The sequence below is a fragment of the Urocitellus parryii genome, chromosome 11, assembly GCF_045843805.1.
Source record: "Urocitellus parryii isolate mUroPar1 chromosome 11, mUroPar1.hap1, whole genome shotgun sequence".
Lineage (NCBI taxonomy): Eukaryota > Metazoa > Chordata > Mammalia > Rodentia > Sciuridae > Urocitellus > Urocitellus parryii.
In genome coordinates, this window is record NC_135541.1 from 47073669 (window position 1) to 47090447 (window position 16779).

Sequence of the window (16779 nt, forward strand, 5' to 3'; positions counted from 1 at the left end):
ATTTGAGTGTAGCCTATACATTTATCAATTTTATCTAAGCTTTCAACATTATTGACATATAATTTATTATTTTTAAAACACCCTGTCTGGTTTCCTCATTTCTTTCTATATTTTATTTATTTGCATTTTCCTTTTGATCCTTGATCAGGCTTATAAAAGATCTATTTTTTTCCAAGTAATAGCTTTTGTTATATTCATCATTTCAAAATTTTCTCTTTTGCTTATTTATGCCTTTATGATTTCCTTATTTCTTTGTTCTTTAATTTCCTTTTCTCCTTTTTTTTTTTTTGAAGGGAGGAAGAGAATATATTTACCCATCTTTACTGATGTCAATTCTTAACTCTCTCTTTTTTTTTTTCAGTCTGGTTATTTTCTGATAAATGCAGTTAAGGTACATTTCCTTCTAACTAATGCTATGCTTCAGTGTCATAACTTTTAAATTACGAATGTTTCAATTTTTATTATGATTTCCTTTTAAACTCAAAGCTTAATTAACATGCATAGTTTTGGTTTATAACAAATTAGGAATTTTGACAAGCTATTTTTTTGCTACAGATTTCTAATTGTATTGATTAAGGTTAGAGAACTTAATCTCTAATGTTGATTTGGGGAGGAATGGATGTTGTGGCCTTGGGGCCCTGATGGGTAGTGGATCCACCTGTGCTTAGAGCCACTCAAGCTCTATGCTTGTGGGTTTTGAATGTGTACATACATAGATATATGTACATAAATATCAGTTCGTATCAGTTCATTCTCTTTAACTTTCATTTGAGTTTTCAGTATGATTTGTGTCTCAGAGGAATATATTAGAAATTTTCATATATAATTGTTGATTTTTCTCCTTATTCTGTCAGTTGTTGCTATGTATATATGAGATATATAGAATGTATTTGAGTATATATTAATTATTAGGTACACATTTGTTCATAATCATATCGATCATTTTGTCAATATTTGTGGTTTCGTTTTGGGTTTTTTTTTTTTTTTTTGCCTTGAAAATTTTTGTCTGACGTTGCAATGGCTACAACTTTTTTTTTGGTTTATATTGCCATTTTTTTTCTGTATATGTTGTTTTAGGTACATAACTCCCTTTATTTTCCCTTTCCTTCTATTGGATAGATAAATCTTTCTTCTTCTGGTTTGAGAGCTATACAGTCTATCTTTATCTTCCTGGGGGGGTTGTCCCTGAATCCGTAAAGAGCACTCCCAGGTTCACCAGTGCTCTGTCTTCTACTGAGATCGTTCTCACCTGTACTCATTTCCACCATCCTGCCCTACTGCCACCATATTGTTGTCTACGTTTTTACTTTAGAGTTGTCTTTAATATTATTTTATTGTTTTATGACCCTATCTTTAGTAAACAAGATTAAAATGATAATTACGTAGATTAATTTTCACATAACAGGCAATATTGTTTTACATTTATTTTTTTTCTCGCCAGAGTACTTCTTCCAAGGACACTTTTAAAGAGGTACTCATGTGGGAAACCCTTCTGATAACTTGTATGGTTGAGAACATTTTCATTCCTTTCTGATATTTAAATAGTAACTTAGCTAAATACAAAAGTCTAGGTCCAGAGCTTTTCTCCTGTACTACTTGGAAAATACAAGTTCATCATCTCGTTGCGTCTAGTGCAGGTGCCTTGAGAAAGGAGTTGATGTTGATCCTTATTTATTTGGAGGTATGCTCTTTCATATTGGAAGCTTTTCACAGTTTTTCTTGAGATTTGATATCCATAAATTTCATGACAAGAAATATGAAAAGACGGGCTTTTTTTCTTTTGGACATCCTATTTGGGACATTGTAAACCCTTCCATTCTGTGGTCTTTAATGTTCTTTAATAATGAGATATTCTCAGTTGTCATTTCTTCAGAGATTTCCTTCATATTTTCTCCTTCAGGATTCCTTTTATGTAGGTCTTGACACTTCTACCTCTGTCCCCTGCTTATACTTGTTTTCTTGTACTTTCTGTTTCTTTAACCTGACCTTTTAGATCACTATTTTATTTTTTAATCATATATATGTACATATTTTTTCTACTATTTTATTCATGTTAAATCGTGTAATGGAGATTAATAATAATGCTTTATGAATTTCTTCAGCTTCCTCATCTATAGAATGGGGATAATAATACCAACTTATAGAATTGTTTTCAAAGAATGTGTAATCTAACCCACGTGAAGTGCTTAGAACAATGCCAAGTCTATAGTAAATGAGAGCCGCTTTTATTTTTCTCAATGTTTATATTTCCATACCCACTATTGCTCACCAGTTAGTCTTTATAACTGCATGGCCTTGCTTCATGTTACTAATAAAAATTTATTTTCTTTTTAGACTTTCTTGTTATTTCTTATTCATTGATTTTGCTTTCTTTCTTATAAGCAATCCAGTTTTTTGCCTTTATTTTGAGCAGCTCTGTTTCCTAAATGTCTAGTTGCTGTCTCCTATGAACACATATTTCCTGGAGGCAGCTATCAGCTTCCTTGTATGTTAGTGTTTATATAATGGGGCGGGGTGTGGGAGCTGGGGGTGTAGCTCAGTGGTAGACCATATGCTGCCTAAGACCCTAGGTTTAATCTGCCCCACCCAAAAAAAAAAATAGTTTGATGGGAGAAGGAATAGACAGGGAGAGGTAAATATGGGACTTAGGCTAGGGTCTAGGGAAGGCAGGCAGGGTCCTCAGGGCAGAGATGCTCTGCCTTCACCATTCACATTTGGCCAGGTCCTCTTCCCACCCCAGACAGACAGTCCTGCAAGAACCTCTTTGCCTCTCCCCTCCCCGTCTTGCGCTCAGTTCTGCTTTCCTCCATTGAAACTGTTCTACCTTGCACTGTGGGTGTGCGCGGGAGGAACTGAGAAGGCTGGGGATATGGGGACGAGTTTTTCATTAACCAGCTGTTCTGTCCATACTAGCATTATTTGGTGCCCACTGTCCCTGTCCTGGTGTGCCTCCCTGTTGTTGAGTCATTGGTCCTCTGGCTGTCACTGGGACAGTGCCGCTCTTTCCTGCCCTGCTGTGCTGGCCAGGAGAGCCATGCTCCCTAAAGGCAGTGCAAAGGGAACCGCACCACTGAACAACTCAAATGCCCTTCTCTGAATCACCCTGTGCAGGTCCAGGGTCTCTCATTCTGGCTCCTGTTTATCTTCACACCTTGGCTCTCTCCCCGGATTTCTCAATGGTCATATGCCAGTTTCTCCCTTTCCCTCTCAATTTCACAGTATCTGGCCTGGGAGAAGGACCCAGTTGTCCCTGTCATTTCTCCTTTTTCTCAGGCTAGAAGTTTACAGTTTGCTTTTTATTTTAATATCCTCATATATCACACTGGTTTTAAAAACTGAAAACAATTTTGTTTTTAGGGAGCTACCAATTACATATATGCAACGGCAGTTCTTCTTAGTCTCAAATTGGAGGATTAAGGTAATGAAATAAAGATCTTTTAGTATAAGAAAATTCTGATTTGTGAGGCAGCCCACACTGTTAAACTTCTGATTAGCAATATAGTAAGATTCTCCTATTAGCATCAGAGTAGTCATGTTAAAACAACACATTATCTCCTTGTTAGCAAATTGAGATTCTCTCGTCATCTATTTGTACTTTGTAAAGAGATTTATTCTATTAAACTTTAGTCTTCTTGAAGCCCATTGGAATTTAGCTGAAATAGTCTATAAGGATTTCATGTCCGATGTGTGACAGGACATCTTAACATGTAATTGAGCACGATGGTAGCAAGTATACAGCAGATACATAACACAAAACAGATTGTGTTTATGAGACAATAGATCTTAGGCAAATGAGAATTTCTGGAAGAAAGCCTTTAAAATTCCATCTTTTGTGCTTGGTCTAATGTTTCTTATTTCTGTATTTGCTGAAGATGCACAGTAATCAAAAGGGATTACTTCCAGAGCCAAACCCAGTACAAATTATGAAAAGTTTAAACAACCCCGCCATGTTGCAAGTTCTTCTACAACCCCAGCTACAACGAGCTGTCAAACCAGGTAAGTGCCACATGTCCTAACTAAATGCAGAATGTTGGCTTGAAGTTAATAGAGCTGCTTTACATTCAAAAAGTACATTTACATGTTAAAAAAAGTACACTTAAATTAGTCTAAAATATATAATTTTCCCCAGACTTGTTATTGAATTTTAATAGATAATCTGAGGTGATAATGTATTTTGGCTATTTTGGGTAGGTACAACATGCTTATGTGTTTCCTATTTCTTTGCCATTAATAAATGTTAAATATTAAACCTTCAATTTAGCTCTTAGTTGACATAAATTTGTAGAATAAGTGGTAATAATTAACATACTACATTGTTATAGCCTCTATCCACAAAAAATATATTTATGTGTAATAGTTTTAGCAGAATACTATGTTAAAAGTTCTAAAGATCTGTTTCCTCTTTTGTCCTTCCCTTTTTTGATGTAAAATTCTTTCACTCTGTAACCAGTGATGAAAGCATTATTATTTTGTAAGTATTATGCCAATCCTTATACTATCAATATACATTGAATATGTATTTAATATTCTTTTTCTGGTAATAACTTACCTTCTGAAATGTGCAATGTACTTTATATACACAAAATGTCTGTTTTGGCATTGTGAGGAAATGAGACCTGATATTCAATACTAAAGTTTAGAATATATTAAATAATTTTATTCTGTTTCAATCCCAACTGCCTAACATCCACTTGCCTACTGTAATTTAGTTCTAGCATGAATTAATTACTTGATGTTAACAGGAACCCCACAAGTTAAAAGTCTCAGTCCTCCACATGAGTGCCCCATTTTACAGTCCCAGTCAGAAATTCAATGGGTCCCCAAGGCCACCCACACTCCTGACCAACTTGCTATAAATTTGGGAGTTCCCAGCACCCTCTCAGTTTTGAGAAATCAACAGACAGAAACTCAGGAAAGCACAATATTTATGATTATAATTGTATGTATTTTAAAGGACATAATTTAGGAGTATCCAAATGAAGAGACACTTGGGATTTTTAATCCTAAAGGAATCTTGAATTTTATCAAAGTCTTTTTATGTGTCTATTGAGATGATCATTTGATTTTTATACTTGATTCTTTTTTAAAATATTTTTTAGTTATCAATAGATCTTTATTTATTTATATGCAGTGCTGAGAATCAAACCCCGTGCCTTACATATGCTAGGCAAAGGCTCTACCACTGAGCCATAACCCCAGCCCCTTCTTGATTCTTTTTATGTGCCAATTTACATTTATTGATTTGTGTATGTTGAACCATCTTTGTATCCCTGGAATGAAACCAACTTGATTAGCATATGATCATTTTAACATGTTGTCAGATTTGATTTGAAAGTATTTTATTGGGAATTTTTGCATCTGAGTTCATCAGAGTTATGTATATTTCTTCTGTTGTGTCTTTTCAGGTTTTTTTTTCAATTTGTTCTTTTTATATATGACAGTAGTGTGCATTCTGACATGTTATTCATACATAAAGTATATATTATTCTAATTAGGATCCCATTCCTGTGGCTATACATGATGTGTAGTTTCATTGGTTGTGTAATTATATATGAACATAGAAAAGTTATGTCTGATTCATTCGACTGTCTTTCCTATCCCCATTCCCTCTCCCTTCCTTTCATTCCCCTTGTCTAATCCACTGAACTTCTATTCTTCTCCCCCCTGCCGCCCCGCCTTGTGTATGTTATAATCCACGTATCAGAGAGAACATTTGACCTTTGGGTTTTGGGAATTGGCTTATTGCACTCAGCATGATAGGCTCCAGATTCATCCATTTACCAGCAAAAGTCATAAAATCATTCTTTTTTATGGCTGAGTAATATCCCATTGTGTGTGTGTGTATGTGTGTATATGTGTATGTGTATGTGTGTATCACATTTTCTTTACCCATTCATCTGTTGAAGGGCACCTAGATTGGTTCCATAGCTTCACCATTGTGAATTGAGCAGCTATAAACATTGATTTGACTGTGTCACTGTAGTATGCTGATTTTAAGTTCTTTGGGTATATACAAAGGAGTGGGATAACTGGGTCAAATGGTGGTTCCATTTCAAGTTTTCTGAGGAATTTCTATACTGCTTTCCAGAGTGATTATACCAGTTTGCAATTCTACCAATAATGTGTGAGTCTAGTTTTACCCAACATCCTCTCCAACATTTATTGTTATTCTTTTTTTAAAAAAATATTTTTGATAATGGCCTCTGACTAGAGTGTCTTCTCAGGTTTGGATAACAGGGTGATACTTGTTTTGTAGAATGAGTTTATAATTACTCAAACTATTATTGAGGAATAATCTGAGGAGAATTGGTATTAGTTCTTCAAAAGTCTGGAAAAATTCAGTAGTGAATTTATCAGTCTGGGCTTCCCTCCAACTCCCAAGACTTCTTATTTACTGCTTCAATTTCAATACTTGTTATTGATCTATTTAAGTTTTATATATGCCCTTTGTTCAATTTTGGTAGGTCATATCTTTCCAGAAATTTGTCCATTTCTTCTATATTTTCAACTGTATTGGCATATAATTTTTTTTAAAAAAATTTAGTTGTAGATGGACACAGTATCTTTATTTTTATTTATTTATTTTTACGTGGTACTGAGGATCGAGGATCGAACCTAGGACCTCATACATGTGAGGCCAGCACTCTACCACTGAGCTACAACCCCAGCCCGGCATATAGTTTTTTTTTTTTTTTTTTTTTTTATTGGTCGTTCATAACATTACATAGTTCTTAATACATCATATTACACGGTTTGATTCAAGTGGATTATGAACTCCCGCTTTTACCCCGTATACAAATTGCTGTATCACATCAGTTACCCTTCCATTGATTGACATATTGCCTTTCTAGTGTCTGATGTATTCTGATGTCTGTCCTACTGTCCACTATCCCCCCTCCCCTCCCCTCCCCTCCCCTCCCCTCCCCCCCTCTACCCCCTCCACTGCAAACCACCTCTTCCATTTGTATTCTCTTGTCTTACCCCTCCTTTCTTCTTATATGACATTTTGCATAACCCTGAGGATCGCCTTCCACCTCCATGCAATTTCCCTTCTCACTCCCTTTCCCTCCCACCTCTCATCCCCGTCTACTGTAAATATTCTCAAGCTCTTCGTCCCTACCCTGTCCTTGTTTACACCCCTTATATCAAAGGAGTCATTTGGTATTTGTTTTTTAAAGATTGACTAGCTTCACTTAGCATAATCTGCTCTAATGCCATCCATTTCCCTCCAAATTCTATGATTTTGTCATTTTTTAATGCAGAGTAATACTCCATAGCCGGCATATAGTTTTTATATTATATAGTTATTATATTCTCTAATGATCCTTTGAATTTCAGTGGTATCTGTTGGACTGTTTCCTTTTTCATCTCTAATTTCATTTAATTGGGTCTGCTTTCACTTTTGGTTAGTTTAGATAAAGGTTTGTCAATTTTATCTTCTCAACAAACTCTTTCTTTCATTGATCCTTTGTATTGTTCTTTTTAAAATTTTATACACACACACACACACACACGCTAGGTGAGCGCTCTACCATTGAGCCACAACCTCAGCCCCCTTTGTATTGTTCTTTTAATCTCTATTTCATTTGTTTCTGCTCTGATTATAATTTATTTATTTCTACTGATTTTGATGGTTTTTTTTCTTTTTGCATTATTAGGTTATGCATTTGTGATCTCTGTATTTTTTTGGTGTAAAGTACTCGTTGTTATAAACTTCCTTCTTAGTACTGCTTTCACTGTGTCCCACAGTTCTGGTGGGTTGTGTTTCTATTTTCATTTGATTCAAGGAATTTTAAAATTTCCCCTCTGCTTATATATTCTGTATAATTTTCTGTATAATTGTATGTTCTGTATAATTACGTGTTTTTTTTCTTGCTGCTGATTTCTAGCTTCATTCCACTGTAATCAGATAAGATGCAAGAAATTATTTCAGTTTTTTTTAACTTGTTTAGACTTGTGTTGTGGCCTAATATGTGTCAATTTTGGAAGAAAGTGCAATGGGACAATGGAAAGAGTGTGCATTTTGCAGTTGTTGGGTGGAATATTCTGTAGAATATCAATATAGACCAAAATAGGTCCTTTTGGTCTATAGCATAATTTAACTCTGCTGTTTCTTTGTTGATTTTCTTATCTGGGTGATTTATTGGTGAGAGCAGGTATTGAAGTTGCCCACTATTATATTGGAGCCTATCTCTCCCTTTATGTTTAGTAGTGTTTGTTTTATAAAATTGGGTGCTTCAACGACCAGTGCATATGTATTTATAATCATTATATCTTCTTGATGATTTTTCCCTTGATCAATCTGTAGCGACTTTTGTATTCTTCTAACTGATTTTGTGTCAAAGTCTTTTTGTCAGATATAAGTACAGCTGCTCTTACTTCTTTCCCATTCCATTTTCTTGGAGTAACATTTTCTATCCTTTCAGTGTGTGTTTTTCAATACAAGCGAGATGTTTCTTGCAAGTGACATATTGTTGGGTCTTGTTTTTTAATCCATTTAGTCTGTACCTTTTTAAAAAATATTTTTTAGTTGTTGATGTACTTTATTTATTTATTTATTTATTTATTTATATGTGGAGCCTCACACTTGCTAGGCAAGTGCTCTGCCACTGAGTTACAACTCCAGCCCTAGTCTGTATCTTTTAATTAGAGAATTAAGACCATTTACACCCAGTATGTTCTCCTATTGTTTTGTTTTTCTTCTGGTTGTTTTCAATATTTTATATTCCATTTCTTATCTTGTATTCATCTTAGAAGTTCGATGGTTTACTGTATTGATAATGTTTGATTCTTTTCTATTTCTCATTTGCATGTCTACTCTTCTGGAGAGATTTATTTTTTTAACATGCTCTTGTACTTATCTTTCTTCCTCTTCTGGATGTAGAATTTCCTTAAATATCTTTCGTAATGCTTGTTTAGTGGTCATGAATTTCCTTAGTTAATGATGAGATTGGAAGGTCTTTATTTCAACTTTGATTCTGAAGGATAGTCTTGCTGGGTAAGCAATCTTGTTTGGCAGTTCTTTCATTCCAGAACTTCAAATATATCATGTTCTCCTGGTGTTTAGAGTTTCTGCTGAGAAGTATGCTATTAAATGTGACTTGGCAACTTATATTTCTTGCAGATTTTAATCTTCTTTCTTTGTTCTGTGCTTTTGACATTCTAACTATGTCATGGAGAGCATCTTTTCTAGTCACCTTTACTTGGGGTCCTAAATACCTCCGGTATTTGGAAGTCTAGGTTTTTCCCGAGATTTGGGGAAATTTCTGCTATTATTTAACTGATCATGTTTTCTATTCTTTCAGCCTTCTCCCTTGGGTATACTGATTATGCTGGCATTTGATCATTTAAACGTGTCACAGAGATGGACTATGTTCTTCTTTTCATTATGCCTTTTTTTCTTTATTTCTGTCTGAATGTAATATTTTGTCAGACTTATCCCTGAACATTAATATTCTTTTTCTTCTAAATCTAGTCTGTTGGGGAGGCTTTCAACTGAGGTTTTTTATTTGTTTGTTTGTTTTAATCTGACTACAGTTTTCATTTTCAAGATTCCTATTTGGTCCTTTATCAAACTGTCTCTGTGCTTACTACATTTCTCACCCATATGCTGCATTGTCTTACTTAATGCATTCAATAATTTATCTGTATTTTTTGAAGATCATTGAGATTTTTATTATTATTATTATTTTAGTTGTAGATGGACACAGTACCTTTATTTTATTTATTTATCTTTACATGGTACTAAGGATAGACCCCAGTACCTCACACGCAGGAGGCAAGCACTCCACCACTGAGCTACAACCCCATCCCATCGATGAGATTTTTAAAAAGCATTCTTTTGAATTTTCTTTAAATCTGGCATTCCAGCCATTCCAATATCTTTCTCATCTGTTACAATAGCATTATGAACTTTTAAAAATATCAGATTGCTTATTGTTTCATATTTTTTTTGTTTCCATGTTGGGAGTTGTGCATTGATTGGTAAACATATCTTTTCTACTTTTATGTGAGGGTCTTTTGGTAAGTAGCCTTCTCTTCATGATGTGTCTTTGGAAGCTGATTTGTTATGTAGGCTTGAGTTTAATTACAACTGGGCTTCATAGTGCAATCTCCCTTTGGACTCTTTGGCTGCGATTAGTGAGTTTTGACATAGTACATACTACAGCAGAGCCTGAGGGGTCCGATTTCTTGGTAGGTCTAGAAACAGTAGCATTCCTCTGGTAACTGAGGCAGTGTAGTATAGAGGGAGAAACTGGAGTGCACCATAGCTGGTTACTCCGATAATGGGAGTGGAGGTCCCTGTCAAGTGGTAGGTTATTTCCACGTGCGCTGTTGATATTGGCTCTGCTACTTGAAAGCAATTCTGACACTGGCTATTCCAGTTTTATTAAATGACATGAAGCAGTTATCCTCAGTTTAGACACTGATGCAGTCCCTGGTGTATCACATGGAGAGGTGAGGGTCAGAATCACAACTTCCTTCTGTGGTACTCAAATCCAGTCTTGTCAGCCATGTGTGATCCAAAAGGTATGGGAGGGACCAATGCTGGGGACCCCCATAGATGCTGTGTCCACAATATCTGTGTTATTTCTCCCTGCTGCTACTATGAGCTTGACAGTCTAGGAGTAGGATGTCAGACTCCCCCAGCTATGCCCACCTGGCAGCAGGTTATTGTCTTCCCTATACTTTAAGTTGAAGTATCCGCCAAGGTTTGATAGGGACTAGGGCAGGGTTGTAGCTAGGTGCAGATACTCTCAGCTGGGCTGGAAGTGTCACCCAGGTCCTATACCACAAAACAAATGAACAACAAAATATCAATAGCAATAATGCCAACAGGAAAGAATGAGGGGAAACAACAACAAAAAAATGTTTTCCTAAAAATCTGAACTTAAAATTTAAAAAGAAAAAAGAAAGCAGGAGAAAAATAAAAAAGGAGGGGGAAATGGGGTTAGAGAGAAAAATTAAAAAGTAAGAAGAGAATCAAAGAAAAAAAAGTATAGGCTCAGGCCTAGGACCACCCGCTGACCACTCCGGAGCCCAGGCCTACCCCATCTTTATCTTGGGACATTGCAGCCATCGCCATAGCCCTCCCCACGCAGTAGCCTCCACCTTGAGACAACAGATAGGGCCTGGAGGCAGCTGCATCTCCAAACAGGCAGTCCACCCTTTCAGCCCCATCTCCATCTTGGGACACCCCCACTGCTATCTTGAGTTATCTCCACTATTGCCACCACCATCCTTAGTTGCAGTAGCATTTATCATGGGACACCAGCTGGGATCTAGAAGCCCAACACCAAGGTCAGGTACAGGTAATCTGATAATGGATGCCAACCAAGAATTGTATATCCAGCAAAATTAAGCTTCACACTTAATGACAAAATAAAAACCTTTCATGATAAACAAAAATTAAAATAATTTACAGTGAGAAAGCCTGCACTACAGGGCACTCTCAGCAAAATATTCCAGGAGAAGGAAATGAAAAACAACAATTAAAAATCAGCACAAGGAGGGACTACACTACAGGGAGGGCTAATCAAAGGAGAAACTAAGTCAAGTTAAAAACCAAAATCACTGGGAATACAAGTCATATTTCATTAATAACCCTGAATGTGAATGGTCTAAACTCATCAATTAAAATACATAGATTGACAGATTAGATTTAAAAAAAAAAAAAAAGACCCAACAGTATGCTGCCTTCAAGAGACTCACCTTACAGAAAAAGAGATCCACAGACACAAGGTGAAAGGGTGGAAAAAACGTACCACTCACATGGACCCGTGGACCATGTAAACAAGCAGGGGCTTCCATCCTCATATCAGATAAAGTGGACTTCAAACGAAAGCTAGTGAAAAGGTATAAAGAAGGACATTTCATATTGCTTAAGGGATTCATATATCAACAAGATATAACAATCATAAATATCTATGCCTCAAACAATGGGGCAGCTATGTATATTAGAAAAAAATCTTCTCAACTACAAGAACCAAATAGACCACAACACAACAATCTGGGCGACATTAATATACCTCTCTCACCACTGAATAGGTCTTTTAAATAAAAACTAAACAAAGAAACTATAGAACTCAATAATACAATCAATAAGTTAAACTTAACATACATATTTAGAATTTTCCATGCATCAACAAACAAATACACTTTCTTCTCAGCAGCACATGGATCCTTCTCCAAAATGGACCATATGTTATGCCATAAAGCAAGTCTTAGCAAATACAAAATAAATAGAGATATTACCCTGCATTCTATCTGACCATATGGAATGAAATTAGAAATCAATGATAAAATAAAAAATAGAAGCTACTCCAGCACCTGGAAACTAAACTATACACTATTGAATGATGCATGGATAACAGAAGACATCAGCGAGGAGATAAAAAAAAATTCTTAGAGATAAATAAGAACTCTAATACAATTTATCAAAATCTATGGGACACTATGAAGGCAGTGCTAAGAAGAATGTTCATTGCATGGAGTTCATTCATTAAAAGAAGAAAAGGCCAACAAATAAACAACCTGACATTACATTTCAAAGCCCTAGAAAAAGAGGAACAAACAGACACCAAAAGTAGTAGAAGACAGGAAATAATTAAAATCAGGGCAGAAATCAATGAAATTGAAACAAAAGAAACAATTTAAAAAATTGACAAAACAAAAAGCTGGTTCTTTGGAAAACTAAGTAAAATTGACAAACCCTTAGCCACCCTAATGAAAAGAAGGACTACACTAAAGGAGAGAGAAAATTCAAATTACTAAAATTTGTGATGAAAAAGGAAATATCATGACAGACACTATTGAAATACAGAAGATATTTAGAAACTATTTTGAAAAATTATACTTCAGTAAAATAGAAAACCTCAAAGACACCAACAAATTTCTAGAGGCATATGATCAACCCAAACTGAGTCAAGAGGACATACATAATCTAAACATCCATTTCAAACAAGGAAGATGACATCAATAGCCTGCCAAACAAGAAAAGCCCAGGACCAGATGGATTCACAGCTGAATTCTACAAGACCTACAAAGAAGAATTAACACCAATTCTCCTCAAATTACTCTATGAAATAGAAAAGGAGGGAACCCATCCAAACACATTCTATAAAGCTTGTATCATCTTGATACCAAAACCACGCAGACACACATCAAGGAGAGAAAATTTTAGACCAATATCCCTGATGAACATTGATGCAAAAATTCTCAATAAAATTCTGACAAATTTCATACAAAAACATATTTAAAAAATAGTGCGCCATGATCAAGTGTGGTTTATTCCAGGGATGTAAGTTTGGTTCAACATAAGGAAATCAATAAATATAATTCATCACATCAAAAGACTTAAAGATAAGAATCATATGATTATATTAATTGATGCAGAGAAAGCACTTGATGAAATACAGCACTCTTTCAAAACACTTAACTAGGAATAGGAGGAGCATACTTCAACATTGTAAAAGCTATCTAAGCTAAACCCAAAGATAACATCATTCCAAATGGAGAAAAATTGGAAACATTTCCTCTAAAAACTGTAACAAGACAGGGATGCACTCTTTCTCCACTTCTATTCAATGTAGTCCTTGAAATTCTAGCCAGAGCAATGAGACAGACAAAAGAAATTAAAGTGATATGAATAGGAAAAGAACTCAAACTATCATTATTTGTTGATGACATGATTTTATATTTAGAGGATCCAAATAACTCCACCAGAAAACTTCTAGAATCAATAAATGAATTCAGCAAAGTAGCAGGATATAAAATCAATACCCATAAATCAAATGTATTTCATTCATCAGTGATGAATCCTTTGAAAGAGAAATTAGGAAAACTATCCCATTCATAATAACCATGAAAAAAAAATTCTTGGGAATCAACTTAACAAAAGAGATGAAAGACTTCTACAATGAAAACTATATAACACTAAAGAAATAAATTGAAGAAGACCTTAGAAGATGAAAAGATCTCCCATGCTCTTTGATAGGCAAAATTAATGTTGTCAAAATGACCATATTACCCAAAGCACTACACAGATTCAATGTGATTTCAATTAAAATCCCAATGTCATTCCTTATAGAAATAGAAAAGGCAATCATGAAATTCATTTGGAAAAATAAGAGACCCAGAAGAGCCAAAGCAATCCTTAGCAACAAGAGTGAAACAGGAGGCATCACAAAACCAGAACTTAAACTATACTACAAAGCTATAGCAACAAAACAGCATGGTATTGGCACCAAAATAGACATGTAAACCAATGGTACATAATGGAAGACACAGAGATAAATCCACATAATTACAGTTATCTCATACTAGACAAAGGAGCTAAAAACATACATTGGAGATAAGATAGCCTCTTCAACAAATGGTTCTAGGAGAACTGGAAATCCATATGCAGCAAAATGAAGCTAAACCCCTATCTCACAAAACTCAACTCAAAGTGGATCGGTGACCTAGGAATTAGACCAGAGATCCTGCACCTAATAGAGGAAAAAGAAAAAGTAGGCCCAAATCTTCATCATGCTGGACTAGGCCCTGACTTTCTTAACAAGACTCCTAAAGCACAAGAAATAAAATTAAGAATTAATAAATGGGATGGATTCAAACTAAAAATCATCTTCTCAGCAAAAGAAACAATCAATGAGGTGAAGAAAGAGCCTACATTTTAGGACAAAATTTTTGTCACACACACATCAAATAGAGTACTAATCTCCAGGATATATAAAGAACTCAAAAAACTTAACATTTAAAAAAAAAAAAGAACAACCCAATCAATAAATGGGCTAAATAACTGAACAGACACTTCTCAGAAGAAGATATATAACAGATCAACAAATATATGAAAAAATGTTCACCATCTCTAGTAATTAGAAAAATGCAAATTAAAACTACTCTAAGATTTCATCTCATGCCAGTCAGAATGGCAGTTATCAAGAATACAGACAACAATAGCATTTTGGCGAGGATGTGGGGGAAAAGGCACACTCATTCATTGTTGATGGGACTGCAAATTGGTGTAACCAATCTGGAAAGCAGTATGGAGATTCCTTAGAAAACTTAGAATGGAACACCATCTGATCTAGCTATCCCACTCCTTGGTCTATACCCAAAGGATTTAAAATCAGCATACTATAGTAACACAGCCACAATAATGTTTATAGCAGCTCAATTCACAATAGCTAAACTGTAGAAGCAATCTAGATGCCCTTCAATAGATGAATGGATACAGAAAATGTGGTATATATTCACGATGGAATATTACTCGGCATTAAAAGAAAATTATAGCATTTGCAGGTAAATGGATGGAGTTGGAGAATATCATGCTAAGTGAAGTAAGCCAATCCCCCAAAACCAAAGGCCAAATGTTTTCTCTGATAAGTGGATGCTGATCCATAATGGGGGAGGGCATGGGAAAAACAGAGGAACTTTGATTGGGCAAAGGGGATGGAGAGCGTATGTGGGCAGGAAAGTCGGTGGAATCCTAGGTACATTTATGACTGCACATATGGTGAGATGCTACATTGTGTCCAACCATAGAAATGTAAAGTTGTGCTGCAGTTGTGTAAAATGAATCAGAATGCATTCTGCCATCATATATACCTAATTAAAATAAATAAATTAAAAATTTTTAAGAAAGATAAAAGTATAAATAAAAAGATAAAAACTTCTGCCCTGGTAAGGTACTTGCATGAGGGCCAAGAATGGGTGATTTCAGGCTAAGCCAGAGCTTTTGGGGTATGCACTGTGAGGTGGGGGGATCCTGGTGATTCGTGTTTGCAGACTAGCTCTAAGCTCTGGAGCTTTGGAGGCTGTGCATTTTGAGGAAGGAGCAATGTAAGTGTGTCCCTGGATGTCCCTGTGGGTGGGTGGAGGCTATGGAACTGCAAAATTCTGTGCTAGGGTTGTAGGCGGGAGTTCCTTATGATCCACTGCCCACAATCTGGTGCCCCCAGACTTGGCTTCTGTGCTAAATCACATGCAACTGTTCACTGCCCTTTCTTACTCCCCCAGACTCTTAGCAAGTTTCCTGAACTGTTCATTTTAAAGGGAAAGCACCTTCCACTGTCCTCTATGTCACAGTCTTGTTGTGAAGAATTCTCAGTGGGTGTCTGTCTCTCTCTCTCTCTCTCTCTCTCTCTCTCTCTCTCTCTCTCTCTCTCTCCTCTCCCTCTCCCCCCCGCCCCCCCCCAGGCCAAACTGATTCACAAGTAGTGCCTCTCCAGGCCAGTGAGGTAAAATTGTTGTAGGGTCCCAGAGATAGGAAAACTCAGGGACCTCTGATCCCCAGGGTAGTAAGCTCAGACAATAAGACCCTTCTCAAGGTGGTGCTCATGTTGCAGCTGGGAAGTACAGAGAGCCTCTCCAGAGCCAGCTCTGTATGCACTTCCCAGATCCCTTATCTGTTCAGACCACATGTTTGCAAATTGCCAAATGCTGTGCTAGGGGAGCTCCCTGGGACTCTCCCTCTTGCACCTCTACCCCTGCCAAGGGCTGCCGTGCGATTGTTGCTGGGGCACTCTGTTTCTCCCACTGTTCCATTCCTCAAAGTCTCTAGGTTTCCACCAGGTCCCTTTATCTACACTGCTGAATTCCAGTGCTTGTTCATGGATACTCACTTCAACAAGCAACTACGCTCCTGTTGGTTTGGTTCTATCTTTTTTTTTTTTTTTCAGTTTCTACAATATGTTTTATTTTTTTAATTTTATTTTTTTTTATTGGTCGTTCATAACATTACATAGTTCTTAATACATCATATTACACGGTTGATTC

General features: G+C 36.1%; 1 protein-coding gene across 1 annotated transcript in view; it reads left to right on the top strand.

The window, feature by feature from the left end:
• Raver2 (ribonucleoprotein, PTB binding 2) overlaps positions 1 to 16779 on the top strand; it is a 103466-nt gene that overhangs the window by 47859 nt on the left and 38828 nt on the right. Inside the window, exon 7 of the mRNA XM_026411011.2 lies at positions 3873 to 3996. Coding sequence (XP_026266796.2) covers positions 3873 to 3996 — 124 coding nt within the window. The remainder of the gene's footprint in view (positions 1 to 3872; positions 3997 to 16779) is intronic.